Source organism: Sminthopsis crassicaudata, chromosome 5 (genome assembly GCF_048593235.1).
Source record: "Sminthopsis crassicaudata isolate SCR6 chromosome 5, ASM4859323v1, whole genome shotgun sequence".
Classification (NCBI taxonomy): domain Eukaryota; kingdom Metazoa; phylum Chordata; class Mammalia; order Dasyuromorphia; family Dasyuridae; genus Sminthopsis; species Sminthopsis crassicaudata.
The window spans coordinates 183,039,958-183,058,842 of NC_133621.1; the positions used below are offsets into that span (position 1 = coordinate 183,039,958).

The following is an 18,885-nucleotide window of genomic DNA, read 5'->3' on the forward strand; positions in this document are numbered from 1 at the left end:
AGGCACTGTGATAAATAGTGATGAAGTGAGAGAGAAAATGTTCCCTGACTTCAAGGAACTTGAAACAAAGCCTCTTTAAGACAATATCTAGAGCAAATGGTTACTATATTTTAAGATATTGCTTATCACAAGCTTTATAAAATATTTGACCCATGACTCTTGTTTATTAAATGTCATTAACATAAAATACAAAAAAATTTCTCTAGATTCTTGAGAATAGTCATTTCCCAAAGATCAATAAGTAAAGGAACATATACCATATATTTCCAATATAGCCCCATGAAAGTTCAATAAGTATTTATTGACTAACAGTTAACTTCAGAAGCATTATCAGTCACCAAGTGTTTCAGCACGCTGCCTGGCCATTATAATGATGGGTATCTTGGCAACTAGATAGATAATATATCCCAATCAGAGAGATTAGATGGATGAAATGTAACCTAGTCAATCTCAAATCATAATATTCATTAACATTTTCAACTGTAACTTTCCTTCCAATATAAATGAGCAAAATGATGGAAAAACTAATGGCCTATTTTCTTCTACATTAGCGGAAAGGGAGAGAAGCAGGATGTAGATTTATTATAATTGCTACTGAACTGTATATGTAGAGGAAATTACAAATGAAGTAATAAGTTCAAGAGATTCCCATTCCTAAAAATTCTTCATAAAAAGTAATTGCTCAACAGAATGAGTAATCCCTTGAAATTTCAAAGCATCGTTCTTCAAAAACTCCCTTATGTACACTATTTCAACATCATACTAAGCTATCATTTCTATTTTATAGATGTAAAAACTGAAACACACAAAGGTGTAGGACTTGGCCAAGATCTCATCAATGGGCAACAGCAGAACAGAAATCAGGACTCAGGTTTTCAAGACACTGAGTAAAACCTTATGGCTAAACCAGTTTACTTCTATCCCCCAAAAATACACATACACTCTCACAGAATTCATATCTACCTCTACAATCACTTTTTCCCTTAAAAGTAAGCAACCTGCAATACTAAGAACTAGATTTCTTCTGGAAATTTAAAAATTGAAAAAAAAAAGCATTTGGGTTGTTATAGACCATAAAAAATATGATATTGATCTATATCTTTCAGATGAGAACAGAATAGGAAAAACATGCTAAAAGGAAAAGGATTGCAAGAGTGAGGAGACTCAGAGCCTAGTTTCAGACCTGCTTCTAATTAAGTTGTATGACCTTTTAAAAAAAAGTCACAAACTCTCTGTTCCTTGGTTTCTTCATCTGTAAAATGAAGAAGCAGGGAAAAAATAACTGACAACGTTCTTTTACTTATTAAGAAGAATATGATTTTATGAATTAATTCAAAGGTGATTTTTCATGATCAGGAAAATCCTTCATAGTTTATTCACTGGAACCCACTCAGATATACACAGTAGATTTGATAAAACTTCAATGAATGCAAGATGTTCAAATTTACTACAGAAAATGCTCACAAGCACCTCTTGTTGCCAACCTGAAAAGAAAATCTCGCCAGTAACAAGATAAATTAGAAAGCTACTGACAATGACTGACAAATAAAAATGAAATTCCAACACAAGGGTTATAAATAATTTAAGATATGTACCTAATGTAAAATTAAGCAAGAGTGATATTAAAAAATTGAGAAATGTCTAGGATATAGATGATGCTTAGAAATAAATTCTTGCAATAGATGTTTTTAATGTTATAAGATAGTGTATATATGTATGTGTGTCAGTGTATGTGTATTATACACACACACACATACACACATATCCTTTATCAGTCCCTAAAATATAATAGAAAGAATTAATTTGGAGCCAGATCCTGGCTCTGTCAGTTGCTACCTTTTGACTTTGGGAAGTCACTAAATGTAGTAAATTTACAATAGTGAGCTCTTCTCATAAGACTTTTAGGATCAAACAATTTCTTGCAAAGATAAAGTAAAAAAATCATCCCATTTCTCAATGAAACTGAATGAAAACTGGCACACACAAACACAAATCAGTAGAGAAGATACTGAAAAAGACAAGTTGGGCTTATAAAGAATTGCCAGCTTGGTATATGATGCCCCTACTTCTTCTGTACCAAGTCCAAACCCTTCACCATGCCATCATCCTTAATAAGAGTCACTACCCTTCCAAGTTTGGAAGTTGTTCATTAGGGTGTAGAGACAAAAACATTTGTTGTTGAAGTCACTATTCCCATTCTTTTGTTTTCGTGCACTGTTTCAATTGATTGGTCCAATAATAAATGACATTTAGACTACTGTCAGAATCCTTGTTTGGATTCTAATTTTATAATTGAAAGGTAGCACAAGAGAGGGAATGTCTATAATGAAAAAAGTACCAGTCATGAGGGCCTCAATATAAATCCTGCCTCAAACTCTTGATGTATGATCATGAAGTAGTCCCTTGAGTTCTCTGAATCTGCTTCCTCATGCATTTGTCTCCCCGGGTTGTTGTGGGGATCAAGTGATATGATGCCTAATACAATCTGCAGGCTTTAAAAGTGCCGTATAAATATCAGCTAGCTTACTCAGAGGATGTATGGCTGGTTCTACACTAACCATACACACAGTCAGGAGAGTTTACTGGTGACCTGCAGTTGATTTTACTGAAGATAGGTTGTTTGTTTCCTTTTGTGGGTGACTTGTGATTCCTGGTGTAGGAATTTCATAAATAATTGTACGTTTGTTTGGAAAGCTCAGTTCCTATGGAGACTAGATTTGGTGCAGGAGAGGTGGCACAGCAAATCAAGCTTCAGGTACTAATTAGTGATGTGACCATAGGCAAGTCACTTAATCACTATCTGCCTCAGTTTCCTCAAGTGTAAAATTGAAATAATTGTACCCTACCTCATAGGATTGTATCAGGTAGGTGTATCAAGAGAAATCTTCCTGATTCCAAGTCTAGAATTCTATGAATTGTGCCATCTCGCTGCCCCTACTTGGCACAAAGTAGGTGCTTCATAAATGTCTGATGCCTTCCCTTCTTATTTGCTGAAGACTTAATTCTGCCAATAAGGGAGTTAGGAGGGGAGGGAAGAAGGAAAGAAAAAGAAAGAGGAGAGGAAGGAAAGAAGTTTAGGTAAGAGGAATGAAAAAGAGGAAAAGAGAAGGGAGGAAGGAAAAGGAAAAAGAGACATAGGCATATAAGGGAAGAAAGGAAGAATGGGAGATTGGCAAAGAAAGAAATGAAAAGAGGGTGAAAGGGAGAGAAAAGAAAAAAGAGAGAAAGAAGAAGGCAGGAAGGAAAGCAGAAAAGAAGAAAGGAAGAAAGGGAAGAAGGAAGGGAGGAAAGAGGAGGAAAGAAAGGTGAGGGAAGAAAGGGAAAAAGGGGAAAGGGAAAAAGGAAAAGAAAAATGGAAAACAGAAAGAGGAGAGGAAAGGAAAGGAGAAGGGAGGAAAAGGAAGGGAGGAAAAGGGAAGGAAGAGTGGGGAAGGAAGTGAAGGGAAGGGAGGGAAAAAGAAAGCGGAAAATAGAGAGGAGGGAGGAAGAGAGGAAGAAGAGAGAAAGAAGGATTCATTCACCCAAATTTTATTTTTCAGTAACCTCTAAATCTGTGATCTTATGAAAATAGGTATGGCAATCTAAGGTAATTATATTATTGGTGTTGAAATATTTTAATTATGAAAGTTATCAACTAGGTATCTCCTACCTAACCCATCCCAGAGAAAGACAGGCACACAGAAGATTTTATCTGTCAAGTGAACTAACAACGCCTGTTCCCTGAACTTTTTATGTACTTATGAGAGAGTATGTCACAGGCTTGTGACCACTGTAATAGCACTATAGTAAATAACTATTTCTGAATATTAAGTCTGACTAATGAGTTGTTATCAACTAATAATCGTAGGGGAGAAAGATTTTAGCATTGTCAGGACTCAAAAATTGTTCTTAATAATTAAAAGACAAAGAATTCAAACAATATCCATCTCTACTGCTACAACTCTAAAGACAAGAACAGTATCATTGGTAAACCTGTATATTTGTATGTTAAATATGTCATAAGCCACTTAACCTGTTGGAGGATTTGGGATATTTTTATCTAATAATTAAGATAATTACATCCCAAAAGTAAATTTTAGACTAACTCTTCCACTAACAAGCTGTGCAACTTTGGGCAAACCATTTAATTGTTCTTGACTTCAGTTTCTCCACCTATAAAGTACAATAATGATCTCAGGTGCTTTTGAGTTCTCAATTTATCATGCTATGCATTAATAAGTTTATTTCCAACTTATGTGCACTGCATCTTCTCTCTCTCTCTCTCTCTCTCTCTCTCTCTCTCTCTCTCTCTCTCTCTCTCTCTCTCTATATATATATATATATATATATTTTTTTTTTTTTTTTTTTTAATTCTGGCCCATATAATCCTTTGACTGAAGTTTCTATATAATAATCAACCAATAGAACTTACAGGATACACATGAAGTCCACCTAAAATAAACATTAATTTACAGTGTGTTTCTGTAGATTTATCTATTATATGACTTCATGAGAGACAATATGGCATTCTAGAGACATAGTTGGTCTTGAAGTCAAAAAGACTGATCTAAACCTGGCCTTTGATACCTACTGACCATGGGACTCAGGTAAGATATTAAACTTCTCAGTGTCCCCAGGCAACTATCCAAGATTTTAAATTTTTGGTCAGTTGCTGATCTTATTATTAAGGAATTTATTCATTGGAAGTTCCCTATTCCAATGAACTACCAGTCAGGTTCTTTCTAAAATAATGATTTTCTAAGACATTTTGACTAGATCCAACAATGTATTGAAATGATTCTTTCAAGGTAAGTGGCTAAACAGGCAGAGAATTTGTATTTGTTTCTTATCTATCAACACCTTCTCATTTAGTCTGCATAATAAACTCAGGGCAAAGGTGAAACCTTGGTAATCCCTTTAAAATTGAATTGTAACAACCACAGCATATTACCAAAATGACAGGCTACTTTAGCACCAATTCCACAATGACCTATTATAATCTGTTGAAGTAGCAAACAAATCTCAAGGGTGAATAAAATATATGTATATTTTAACATTCAAATTTGAACTCCGGCTTTTAGGAGCACCAAAAAGAAAAAGGGAAATGCATTTTCCAAAATAAATGCATGATATTAATAATTCTAAATCCCTAAAAATCAAGACAAATTGATAAGAACAAAACGAAGAATTTCTCTCTTAATTATAGAGAAAGAAACAGCTGGACAGATAGTACTTTCCTAGAATGAATAATGTTTTATGCTAAAAAGTAGTAAAAGACTACTGGGAAAAACTGTAGATTCACACATGCAAAATACCACTTCACCTAGAATGCATGAAAATTTCATAAAAGTAGGCAACTTGATAGGCTTGTGAGTGGTTTCAAGAGGAAAAAATAAGACTATACTAGCTATGTTATACTTTTTGATTCCAATTTAATTTTAATTCCTTCTTTTTCCCTCCCCCAACATTTCCTGCTGTTTTAGAGTTTTGTTTTCAATGATAATAAATTCATGTAAAGTCTTTTATAGCTCAAAATTGTTATTCTATAGTACAAACTCAAAAAACACATATATACTCAAATTTGGAGTGATCATGGTGATAACGTAATTACTGCTGTCTCTCTTCTTGACCAAGGAAAGAAATATTAGGATCAATGGGTACAAGCTATAGGAAGGCAATTTTTTTTTTTCTCAGCAAAGGAATTAATTATCCAAATGCAAAACATTTTAGTAGGTAGTGAATTCTCAATCATTAGAAAAAAGACTTCCTCGATTGAAGAAATATGTGCTACAAGCAAAATTTGGACTAAACAATCTTAATCTTTTTCAACTCTAAAACTCTTAATTTGCCTAAAATTAAGTCCCATCTTAGCCATTAAACAGTTCCCAATTTTTTCCACTTCCAATTCTGATAACTTGCTCAATCACTGGCCTCAGAAAAATCATCTGTATCTCATATTTTGCTGACTGTTTGTTATTTCAGTTTCTTTTTCTGTTATTCTCAGTACCTGTCTGATTCATAACTTTCCACCCTTCTTATAAACAGCAGCAGCATCTCACAGAATTCTACCAAGTAGCAAAATAAATAAATAAAGGTTAGATAGTGACTACAGCAGAGAAAAAACATTTTTTCATGTTCCAAAGCAGTTTCCAAGGGATGGAACCAAGATGAAGGAGACAAGATAGTGGAGAGTATACAGGTCTTTTGATCTGAAGATCAAAACAGATTAAGTTTCTGAACAGGTTTTGGAGTGTAGCAAATTTCCAGCAGAAGATATTTTGGAAGAACTTTAGGAAATGTCTGTCTCAATTGGGTAGTAGGGGAAAAGGGGTGGGGAGTGGAGGTGGGGGGTTGCAACACAGCACAGTGCAGGGAGACCCAGGGCAGGGAGGCTTTTGCATGCTGGGGAAGTCTAGTGGGAGACTTGTAGCCAAAATACAGCAGCATTTGCTACTCTCTCCTTGTTGAGAAGCCAGTGGATAAGCAGATTAGCTGTGAGACCTCCCTCCAATGCAACTACAGAAGGCAAACATTGAGCCCCTGAATCCCAGCATAACACAGGACTTATCCCCATTCACCCAGCACCAGCTGGAAGCCAGAAGTACTAGCCCCAGGACAGTATGAAGCCACTGTAGCCTGTAGAGGAAGCTTGAGACAATCTCCCTTTTGCCCTAAGAGCAGACATTAACTTTTAAAAATGAGCAAAAAAGGAAAGTGAACTCTGACCATAGCTGTTATGAAGGCAGAGAAGAACAGACCTCAAACCTTGAGGACATTAGTGTCCTTTAGAGGCAAAATATCTCTAAGGGAAGTCTCAAAGAGTGATATAAATTGGTCTCCATTTCACAAGACTCTCTTGGAAGAATTAAAAAAGGATCTTAAAAGAGAGTTAGAAGAGAAATGGAGAAAGGAAATGAGAGCTCTGGAAAAGAAACCAGAAATTATCCGAAGAAAATCACACCATAAAAGAATAGTTTTGGGGGCAGGTAGGTGGTACAGTAGAAAGAGCACCAGCCCTAAAGCCAAGAGGACCTGAGTTCAAATCTGGTCTCAGACAATTAACACACCCTAGCTATATGACTGAGCAAGTCACTTAACCCCAACAGCCCCAGCAAAAAAAAAAAAAAAAAAAAAAAAAAAAAGTTTTAGCAAAATGGAAAACTGTTTTCAAGAATGCAAGTTAAGACTCTCTTGCTGCTTACTTCTCAGGAAGCAATATGATATGACCACAGAATTTGAATGCTAAGAGACAAGGATTCTACTACTGCTTTTACCATTAAGTAGCTCTATTGAGCAAGCAATTTAATTTCTTTCAGTCTCAAGTTTCTTTTTCTATCAAATGAGATTACTAGAAGACTTCAAGTTAGATATTCAATTTTGGAGCCAGGATGATATTCAGAAAATTTCCAGCTGTGTAATCCCAAATCACTTAATCTCTGTCTGCCTATTTCCTCAACTGTGAAATAGGAATAATAATAGTTCTTATCTGATTAAGTTGTGATCAAAAGAGATATATGTAAATCACTTGATCTCTCTGCAGTTTTTGATGCTCCTGCTTATTGTCTTTTTCCTCTATAGATTTTCATAACTGCTTTCTTCTGTTTCTTCTCTCCAACTGTTCTTTCTCAGTGTCTTTTGCTGGCTCTTCATCAAGGTCACACCTGCTAATTGTAGATGTCTTCTTTCTCCCCAAAACTTCCCCTCTTGCTAACTTTCTTATTGCTTTTGGATCATTGTATTTCTAATTAACCAGGCTCAAATCCTAGATATCATCCTCAACTCACTTTCTTTCAACTTCCATATCCAATGTGTTGTCAAGACTTATTTGAGCAGCTAGATGGATCGTCAAATCAGGAAGACTCGTCTTTTTGAGTTTAAATCTGGCCTCAGACACTTATTAGTTATATGACCCTGGGCAAGTCACTTAATTCTGCTTGCTTCAATTTCTTTATTTATAAAATGAGCTGGAGAAGAAAATGGCAAACCATTCCAGTATCTTTGCCAGAAAAACCCAAATGGGATCACAAAGAATAATAACTAAATCACTAAAGTAACTAAAAAACACCTGGAATGCTTACTTTTCTCATCACTAGCCCCTAGCTTCCCAGGCTTCCTTCAGATCTCTACTAAAATCCCACCTTTGGGGCAGCTAGGTGGTGCAGTGGTTGGAGCACCAGCCCTGAAGTCAGGAGGACCTGAGTTCAAATCTGGTCTCAGACACTTAACACTTCCTAGCTGTGTGACCCTGGGCAAGTCACTTAACCCCAACTGCCTCAGCAATCAATCAATAAACAAACAAATAAAATCCCACCTTTTGCAAAAAGCTTTTGATGATATTTCTTAGTATTTGTTTTCCCTGTGAGATTACCTCTACCTTATTATATCCTTAGTGTAACTGTTTCCCCTAAACTGTGAGCTCCTTGAAAGCAAGGATTTTTTACCTTTTGTAGTAATTCTAGTATTTAGCACAGTATTTGGCACATAGGTATTCCTTAACTTGCTTGTTGACCTAAACCAAGACAAACTTTTCTTTCCACTCACACAACCAGAGTTTGAGAACTTGCTGTGTCCTTTTGAAAAGGATATCAAAAGCATATTTAACTTGAACCTTCTCTATGACTAGCTCTCTCAATATTTCTTTCATAACTGCATTTGTTTTTGTCCATTTCAATGAGCAAACCTTGGGAATTTAATTGAAATGGGATTAAATGTGTAAATCAATGTTGGTAACCTGGTAATTTTTCTTATATTGGCATAGTAAAACTACTGGCAATAACTAAACTATTCCACTATTTATTTTTCTTCACTTATTTTTTTTTAAAAGAGAGAGTTTTATAAGTCATTTCAAGGGACTCTTTGATAGGTAAATCTTAGCTATTTTGAGCACTTTATATGTATTTGAAGTGAGATTTCATTTTCTATCTTTCCCCCAGGTTTATTACCACATATAGACATAATGAAAATGTGGATTTTTTTTGTCCTATATTTACCAAAACTAATCACTTAATTATTAATATTAATTATTTAATTTACTAATAATTAATATCACTACAAATAATTTCTTTGCTATCTCTCTAAGGTTTTCTAAGTTAACCATCATGTGATGTTCATTTTAATAAAATTTTATCTTCTCTTTGCTAAAATGTATACAATTCTTTCTCTTTTGCTAATATTAACAATCTTAAAAGTTTGTCAAATAATAATGCAGAAAGGAAGCATCCTTGCTGTTGGGAAAGTTTTTAGTATTTCTTCTCATCAAACAATGTTATATTTTCAAAATATACTATATATAATATTTTAAAAGGCCTTTTCATTTCTATGCTTTTCAATATAAATACTATATTTTGATAATTTTCCATCTACTTATATAATTATATGTTTTTATTATGATTAATTATACTGTTTTTTTAACATTGAACCACTTTCAATGCTGGTATAAATCCAACACTCATAATGAATAATTATATCGATTACTACCTTCAGTCCTTTAGGTGTTATATAAAATTTTTACACCATTTATACATTAGAAAAATTCATCTAAAATTCCCATTCTCTGTTTTATTCTTTCCTGGTTTAGGCACTGGGACCATATCTGTCTTATTAAAGAGCTGTGTAGAGTGACCGCTTTCTCAACTATTTAGAATGTCAGAGATGGCATTACTTTTAAAATATTTCACTTAATTCATTTGTAAATCTGTCCAAATCAGGAATCCTCTGCCCCCTCCCCACCTTCTGGTGCTTTACCTTATTTATGCCTTAGATTATTTATGGTTTGTTCACTTTCATTTTCTGAGATGGAATTGTTTTAAACGACTATTTCTTGTTTTGTTCAGGAATTTTATATCTCTACATATACTACCATCAATTTCTTTTATGCTAGTTATACTTGCTAAATAATTATAGCAGTTTATGGAAATTGTTTCTATTTCTTCTCTGTTCACTGTGAATATTATGCTTTTCTTGAATTTAACAATTTGCTTTTTCTACTTAAAAAACTTAGGTTAGTTAAAGGTTTATATTTTTTAGTCCTTTTTTATAAAACAGCTTTTAGATTTATCATTTCTTCATTTTGTCTTTTTCTCCCCAGTTTGAAAACTTTATTCTTTTGTGGTAATGCTATGCTTAACAATGACTTTCTAAATTAAAAAAACATTTTATCAATATGTGTTTTCAGAGGAAATTTGTCTTCTGAAGACTATTTTAGTTATATCACAAATTTTTTTTTATACATTGCCTCATTGTGATCACTCTCTTTTGCAAAGTTATTATTTCTACAATTTGTTCTTTCATTCATTTATTATTCAAATATTTGATAATTAGTCTCTATGAGTCTTTTTTTGTTTTTGTTGCCCATATTAATGATTATGTTTAATTATATTATAATCTATAAAGAATGTATTTAATATTTCTTTATATTTATAGATAATTTCTCTATTTCATTCTTACTGTGGCATCATGGGGTTCTGAGAAATGTATTTTTTAGTGCTTTCATTCAGAGGGAGTCACAAGTTTTCCAAATCAAACTTTTCACTTTGTTCCATTATAAATACACACATATATAAATACATACATACATATATATACACATACATATTACATGTTAACTTTCAGATAGATTTATCTAGCTTTGAAATAACATTAAAGTCTCTATAATAATTGAATTGTGCTCCTCTTTTTTTGCACTTCAGTTAGCTTTTCCCTTATTTGTCATTTGATACATACATTTAATAATGAGACTGCTTCATTTTCTCTTGCTTTTAAGCACAATATAACCTTTCTATTTATCTCCTCTGACAATACAATTTTTTTATTTTTTTTGTCTTGCCTGATAGCATAATCACAAATCCTGCTTCTTTTAGAATACCAAGTACATATTAAATTGTATTAACATTCCTTATCCTGTGCCTGTTTCTGTTATCTTTTAAAATTTTTAACAAATAGCAAATTATTGGATTTTGTTTCTTATCCATTCTGATATGACTTTTTATTAGGGAATTTAATCCATTTACATATAAAAATTATAACTGTTCAGATTTGCATTTTTAAAAATTGATTCTTATTCCTCTTTTAAGTAACTCCTTATAGTTTTATTTATTAGTTTTATTTATTAGTTTTATTTATATTAGTTTTATTTATATTAATTTGATCTGAGTCTCCTCCTAAATAAATAAATAAATAATTCCCCTCCCCCCTCCTCATCCCAGCTCATATTCATTTACCTTATCACAGTTTCCTGAGTTTATTAAATTGCTAATGTCTTTATTTTCTCCTCATCTTTAACCCTTCTCTCTCCCTGCTGGGAGAAGTATATGATTCCAAAGTTATTCCCACATTCCCAGTTCCATCCTCATGCAATCTTTAAACTTGAATAACATTTTTATTGTAACTACTTATGCTCTTTTCTAATTTGTGCCCACCTATTTTGTCCACATTGCATCTCTAAGTTATTTTTATTGATACTCTCCTATTTAAATATTATATACTTAAGCAATCCTTCCCTATTTTCTAATGTTCTTATAATGTAATACCCTTCAGATAATGTTAAATTTCCAGGGCTTTGCTACCACACCAGGATGCCTCTAGTACTTCAGGGAAATACAGTATATACATGATTTTTGCCCCCCATACTGCTTTGACCTAGAGATAAAGAAAATACCCGATGTCAGGGTACCACTTATAACAACATGGCTGACCAGATTTCTTATGTTTTCATTTGTGGCTGAGTTAATTGATACCATAAGAACACCCAAAAGTTATTTAGAAATTATTAAGGTAATTGTATTTGAGGCAAATTTCCTTGTTTCTCAAAGAATCAGAGAGATAATATGGGATGCTCCCTTTTAAACAAACAAGATATAGATGTGATCACAAATGATGAAAAAATATAATTTGTATTATACAAAATTATAAAACTTTATTATATGAACAAAAGGTAAGCAATTGAGATAAGAATAGAATTTTTTTTGGGGGGGAGGGATATCTTTGAATGAAACATATTAGATTATTGCCAAGGATATAAACAAACAGTTCTTAAAAGAACTACAAATCTAACTATATGAAAAATTGCTTCAAATCATCATTACTAAAAGAAATGTAAATCAAATAACTACATGGCTTTGTCTCATACCCAGAAAGTTGAAAAATGTGACAAAAAACAAAATAATGAACATTGCTGCAGAAAGACAAGATCAGTAATATACTGCTAAGGAGTTGTGAACTGGTCCAACCAAATCCAAAGTGATTTGGAAGGGAAATACAAAAATACCTAAAACATCCATGTCCTTTAACCTATTGATCCCACTCCTAGGCATTGGCCTAAGGAGGCTAAAGATAGGGAGAAAAGTCCTATATACAACAAAATGTTTTTAGACAGTATTTTTTGTAGTAGCAAAGAATGTCAAACAAAATAGATTGAGAAAACTGAGAATTGCTAATTAAGAAATTGCTAAGTAAACTGTTGTAAACTAGTATTTTTCATCATAAGAAACAATGAACATGAAGGATTCAGAGAAATATGGGAAGATATGAATTGGTGCAAAGTATAACAAACAGAACCAAAACCATGTGGTTATAATAATTAAGAAGGTTGACTGTTTTCCTTTCTTTGTAAAGATGAGGGACTACAGGTGTGAAATATTGCATAGTCAGTCAGCAAACAATTATTCAAACTCAGTTGGCATATTGGTTGATTTGTGCATTTTTCTTTTTCTTTTTAAATATTGTTTATTAAAAATAATGGTTCTCGAGAGTAGAGGTAGAGAAGGGATATATAGGGTATGCCAAACGCTGCAGTGCAATTTTAAGCTTTAACCTATTAAAGCTTAAAACCTCACTAAGATCTTTGGGACATATGGATTTGGAAAATATCTTTCTGTAGAAATAAATTAATTTTTAAAAAATGCTATACTCTAAGATAACATTTGTGAGCTAGAGTCTGTCTTTAAGCATAAAGTAATCATTTTAAACAACAATAACTTAAATCATTTTTTAAAATATATTCACAGATTTGGTAAAATTTAGTTTTTACAACTATTTGAGGTAGGGAGGAATTATTATTCCCACTTTAAAGATGTAGAGAAAAGTTCAGTGATTTGTACTAGATGATAGACAAGGAAAAAACCTAGAAATTCTCATTATTAGTCTTGTGCTACCATATTGATTTTCTAAGTCAAAGAGGCAAATTTGTGACTCTCAACTTAAATAGACATGAACATATACCTTTCCACTGACCAGCAAGCACCAGAGATCTATTAATTACCACATCAATTTCTTTAGCACCATCTTCAACAGCCAATCTTATCTCACCCAATCGAGTTTTCAAATGAGTCTGCCCAGCTGGAAAGCCAGTAGCCACTATTAAAGGAAAACAAACAAAAAAGTTAACAGATCTATCTGAAATTTTACAACTAAAATCAGCAGAAGAAAACTAAGAACATGGCTAAACTATCATCCTAGAGATAGAATTTTTTTAAATTTCATATTCATGTAGTCCTTGAAGTAAATTTGAAAGGAAAAAAAATTTCATTAGGCATTTTATTGATTCTAAACATCTCTTGAAAAACCTAAAATTTTACTATAATGCTCTAATCAAATAGTAGTGGGGGGGGTGTCATATTAAAAAATGTGTTCATTTTTTTTTAATAATTATTGCAATTCATAGTCAATAACTTGGGCTCTTATCTTGGGTCAAGTTGACCAATCTTGTATGACTACATTTCCTGCCTTACACCTCTTCAACTTGCTCTTATGAAACTTTTAAGAATGCTGTTACCATTGCTGCAGCAAATAATCACAGCAGCCTGCCAAGCAGATACAAGATGTAAAGAAAGAAATTATTCACGAAAAAAGAAAAAATGAATCACATACTGACTCAAAATTGTAGAAGGAATAGGAAATAAAAAAGAGGAATATGTGAATAAATGCAGCTATGTGGGAAGATACAAAGTGCCTCTAATATATACATCAAAAAACAGTGTGTTGCAAAAATACAGAGAACATGTAAAAATTCAAATAAATTGAGGGAATGGGGTGGTGAGGGAACCTGGGAACTTCTGTGCATTTTTAGTTCTCCTGTATTTTGACTATTTTCAAAGTTAATTCATGGTGTTTACTTCAAAGCATTAAATAACATTGGCTTGCTGCCTTAGAGGAAAGTATGCTTTTTCCATGAAGAAAGGGAAGAATTTTTCAATAGGTAGCTTATTTCTTATTTTACACCAGATTCTAAGGAAGTTGGGCTGAATGAAGAGGCCTGAGTCAGGCTTCCAGGAAATCCAGCTGCACAAGGGTGTATAACAAAAAGAGAAATGAGCCCTTAATTTCAGGGTGCTTGGGACCCCTTGAGGAAAAGGCGATCCTATACAAATAAAACAAATTACTCATATTGTGATAACATCTCACAGAACAGGCTCAACTGGAGTCTATCATACAGAATTCAAACTTGACAACAATTTGGATTTTTCTTTCAATTATACAAAAAGCTGATACACATCTTCAAGATTTTTTCAATTATGTATGATATGCCATCTAAGAAATACAACCCATATAATAAATGGTATGTCACACTGCATTAACACAACTTTGAACATATCAGGCAAATAATCCTATCCATAGTTTGCCTTGTGGGTAGAAGGAAGGACGAAGACTTGATTTTATCAGTGTGAGGAACTCCAACCATGGAACCTACTTCTATTGATATGGATTATTAACTCAACAGTAATTTATAATTCTAGAGAGTTGTCCATTGCACTGAGACTTTATGTGACTTTTCTGTGGTCAGATATATAACATGTGTTATATGATAATATATTATATAATATATATAATAAAATGTGGATTTATATCTGGGTCTTCCTATTTTAAGACCAGCCAGCCTTGTAACCATTATTCTACACTGCCTTCACTATAACTATATGGCTGTATCTAAGTTTTGCACATCAGATATTTTTATATCACACCTGAAGCCACTGGAATGTCACAACCTGCATCTTTCAGGGCTTTTACAGCATCACACACACGAGCAGGATAAACACAAACAGCTGCTGTGGTAATACCTAAAAAGGAAAAAGTCAAAATCTGTAAATTTAAGAAACACATTCTAAACCAAGTTTATGAACTCTCCTTTCAGAATCGTTTCAAGGATTAGTCTGGACTTGATTCTGATTGAGTAATATCAGTAGCTAAAAAATAGATATGAGAGGAATCTTGGGAGCAAGTGATCATTTCATCTTAGCCTTCTTTGGGGAAACATTCAAGAGAAATGGAAAGTTCTCAAGAATGAAATTATGAAAAGACAAACAAAAATGTTCCTGATGAGAAGAAAATGGAGCCACCTAGAGACTAATGTTTGCATGGGAGTTCATGAACAAACAGATTTGAAAAGGATATAGATTGAAAGAATATGTAAAGAAGACTGATGTACTAGAGCAGAAGATAAGACCTAGAGCACTTAAGATGCAATAGCCAAGAAAATTTTCTGTTTTTCCACAAAGATAGTATTTGATGACTCCCAACTTATCCAGCTGGGCTGGACAGTTATGTAGTTTTTCCCATACAGCTCCCTATGTGGCTCAGGGGCTTAGGGGAGGAGGAAAAGGAAAGAGTTAGAGAACCTGCTCTACTATTAATTCTTACTTCCTGACTACTTCATGGGACTTAGATGGCCCAGGAAATGTGAAGACTAGGGGATAAACTGCCCCAGTAGTATCTTCTCTCTGGCCAACTGTTTCAGTGGTATCTGGATATCTTCTCTTCTTTCAGATACCTTTTAAAATCACTCCTCAATATCTTCAAAATTTATCATTTCCTGTGCAAAAACTCTATTTATACATAGTCTGCTCTAACTTTTTCCATTTTTTATTTCTAAAGCAAAAAAATATCCATATCTACTTCTACTGCCTCAGTACATAACAAGTCTGTGATGTTACAGTTCTGAAAAAGTAAGTGTCAATAATAGCAAAAAGAAAGTTATAGAAATCTGTAAAAGTCTTTTTTTTTATCTATTATCCAATTTTCAGTTTCATTTCTAGACACACCTTCAGAATGGCTTTATTTAGATGAGTGCCTCATGAAGTTTTCTATAAATTTTTCTTTCTTTTTGTGGACTCCATCCTATTTTATTTTTCTACTACTTTACTTCAGAAGATCTTAAAAATGAATTTATACTCTAAACCAGTATTGCCCTTCACTTTCATTTCTCTGATTGCTGAAGACATCAAATATTGGCTTAATGAACTAGTTTTTAGACTCATTTGTTCTTTTTATTGTAGTAATCAATAAACTGGTTAAATTTCCTTAGGAAATGGAAGTAATCTATATCAAAGTCTGCTCCTTATGCATTTCCTATTTTTCAACATCATGAACTTGTCTATATAGCTCTGGATAGAGTTATCTCAATTACACATATTTTTTTCATATTAATTTCTTCTCCTAATTTGATTGAGAATTCCTGCTATCAATGGTAAAGTTAACCACATGTAATCAGTATGTTAACTGCAAGCAGGAGTGTCAACCCCGTTAACACTGAAGAGTCTCCTAAATGAAACTCATGATTTCTCACAAAAGTTCAGTCTAGCCCTCCCACACTAAAAAAAAGTTTAATGAATAAAGACTGTGTAGTGTTCAGATTTTTACATGCATTTGGATAGGTAACTCAATGTACTGATTGGTCTGTTAGTACATTGCTTCTGGACAATGAGCTGAGTTCAAAATTGAACAGAAAAGAAGGAGTAAGCTGGTTTGCCTTTGGTAAAATGGGAAATGATTTTAATGATCCCAAGGTTGTTCCTGAAACAAAGGCTTACATTTTCAATGATATTCTTTAGATGATGCTATATGCAACAAATTATAGATTACAATCTTTGAAGAATGGTTCAATCTTTTTAATCATGTCCAACTCTTCACAATTTCATTTGGGATTTTTGAAAGATAATGGGGTAGTTTGGCATTCTCTTCTCCAACTCATTTTACAGATGAAGAAACTGAGGCAAATAGGATAAAGTGACTTGACCAGGGTCTCACAATTAATGTGTGTAGGAGACCACATTTGAACTCAGATCTTCCTGATATCAGGTCACCCAAGTCACCAGGATTAAGTGAATTACATTGCCCCTTCCACTTTGTGACTTTTGATATACCGCCACTCAGCATAAAAAATGAAATAGAAAATTTGGGAGAGTTTTGCAAAAGCTGCAGATAACACAGAGTCTGTGACCAAATACTTAATCCAAATTTTACAATAAGATACTATAAATAACCCATAAAAGAAAAAGAAAAAAAATCATACTTCTTTTCTGCTATGAAGGGAAGGTAAAAAAATTTTATGAAGATGTTCCAGATCATGGTGGTACTGCACCCCTAACTACTGCAATGCAGAAAAGATAATTATATTCTCCAGCACACTGAAATATATGCTTTAACAGATGTGATTGCTAAGCCAATCTGATAGATCTCTGAAAGATCATGGAGAATGGCAAGAACCACGGGATTAGAAAAGGGAACATTTGCTTTTTTGGTTAGTTTTTTTAAAGACTAAAGGACTCTGAAAAGTGTAGTCCCTTCACTTCAATTTCTGGCAATATTCTGGAAAAATAAATATATAAGAAAAGAAAATAGTAATGGCAAAAAGTCAATGACATAATCAAAAATAATAGGTTTAAGTTAGACTAAGCTTATTTGTTTTTAATGACGTAATTAATAGAATAGGAAAATAATGTAGACAGAACTTACTTAGATTTTAGCAAAACATTAAATAAAATCTCACATGTCATTCTTAAAGAAAATATGGAGGAATATAGCCTCCATGGCAGTGCAATTAGTTTGATTTGGAATTCATTAAATGGCCAGGCCCCAAAAATAGTCAATAATGGTTTGATGTCAATTATGAAAGATGTTTCCAGTAGCGTATCTTTTCCCAAACCCCAAGGGATCTGTACTCGGCCCTTTTCCAGTTAACATTTTTATCAATCACTGTGATAAAGTCATAGATGGCATGCTTATCAAATTTGCAAATGACAGAAAGCTGGCACACATAGTGAGCAGACTGAATGAAAGTCAGCATCCAAAAAGATTTTGACAGGCTATAATGTTGAGCCAAATCTAATAAATTGAAATGCAAGTGGAATAAATGTAAAATAATATCCTTTTAAGTTTGAATACCAGAATGACACTTTGATTCCTCAAATGAAGCTTGGAAGGAATTTTAAACTGTAAACAACTATAATGGAAATAATAATAATAATTCATCACCAAAATGAATACCCCCTGGAAAATTTTATAACAATAAACCCTAATTTTCATTAAAAATTTTTGAAAATTATTTATAGCATTATATCTAGCTTAATTACAGCACTCTTCCTCCAAATTTTACAATTCTAAGGTGACATTGCTCTCATTAAAACATTGTGACAAATTAAGCTTCCAAAAGTCCTGGGTCTATCTAAATTATATTTAGTTCATAACAACTCAAAATTTCCAGTGCTGCCTAACATGATAAAATTTTATGAAGCCAAAAAACATTCGATGGTTTGAATGAAAATCTATCCTTAACATCAATTCTACATTTTCTAGCTAAGAAATCTTGGGTAAGTAATCTCCCTGTGAAATCCCTTCCAGTTCTAATTCTCCGAATTTATGGCCTTACTATTGTTATCTGAAAGCAATTAGGTAAATTCTAAAGTCTCTTAGAATAGGGTTTTTAATTTGGGGTCCATGAACTCTCTTAGAATAGGATTTTTAATTTGGGGTCCATGACCTTGAAGTTATTTAATATTCTAATAAGTGTCTATTAATTTAATTGACTTTCTCTGTAATCCTATGTATTTTACTTTGTATATTTAAAAAATATCATTCTGAGAAGTGCCTAAGCTTCATCACACTGTTGAATGGATTTATAACACTAACACACGC

The 18,885-nt window shown here is 33.0% G+C and overlaps 1 protein-coding gene across 1 annotated transcript in view; it reads right to left on the reverse strand.

Moving 5' to 3' along the window:
* The window catches only part of DERA (deoxyribose-phosphate aldolase), a 106,237-nt gene that overhangs the window by 50,389 nt on the left and 36,963 nt on the right, over positions 1-18,885 (reverse strand). The window contains exons 4-5 of the mRNA XM_074268955.1: positions 14,937-15,032; positions 13,198-13,332 (exon numbers count right to left, since the gene is read on the reverse strand). Coding sequence (XP_074125056.1) covers positions 13,198-13,332; positions 14,937-15,032 — 231 coding nt within the window. The remainder of the gene's footprint in view (positions 1-13,197; positions 13,333-14,936; positions 15,033-18,885) is intronic.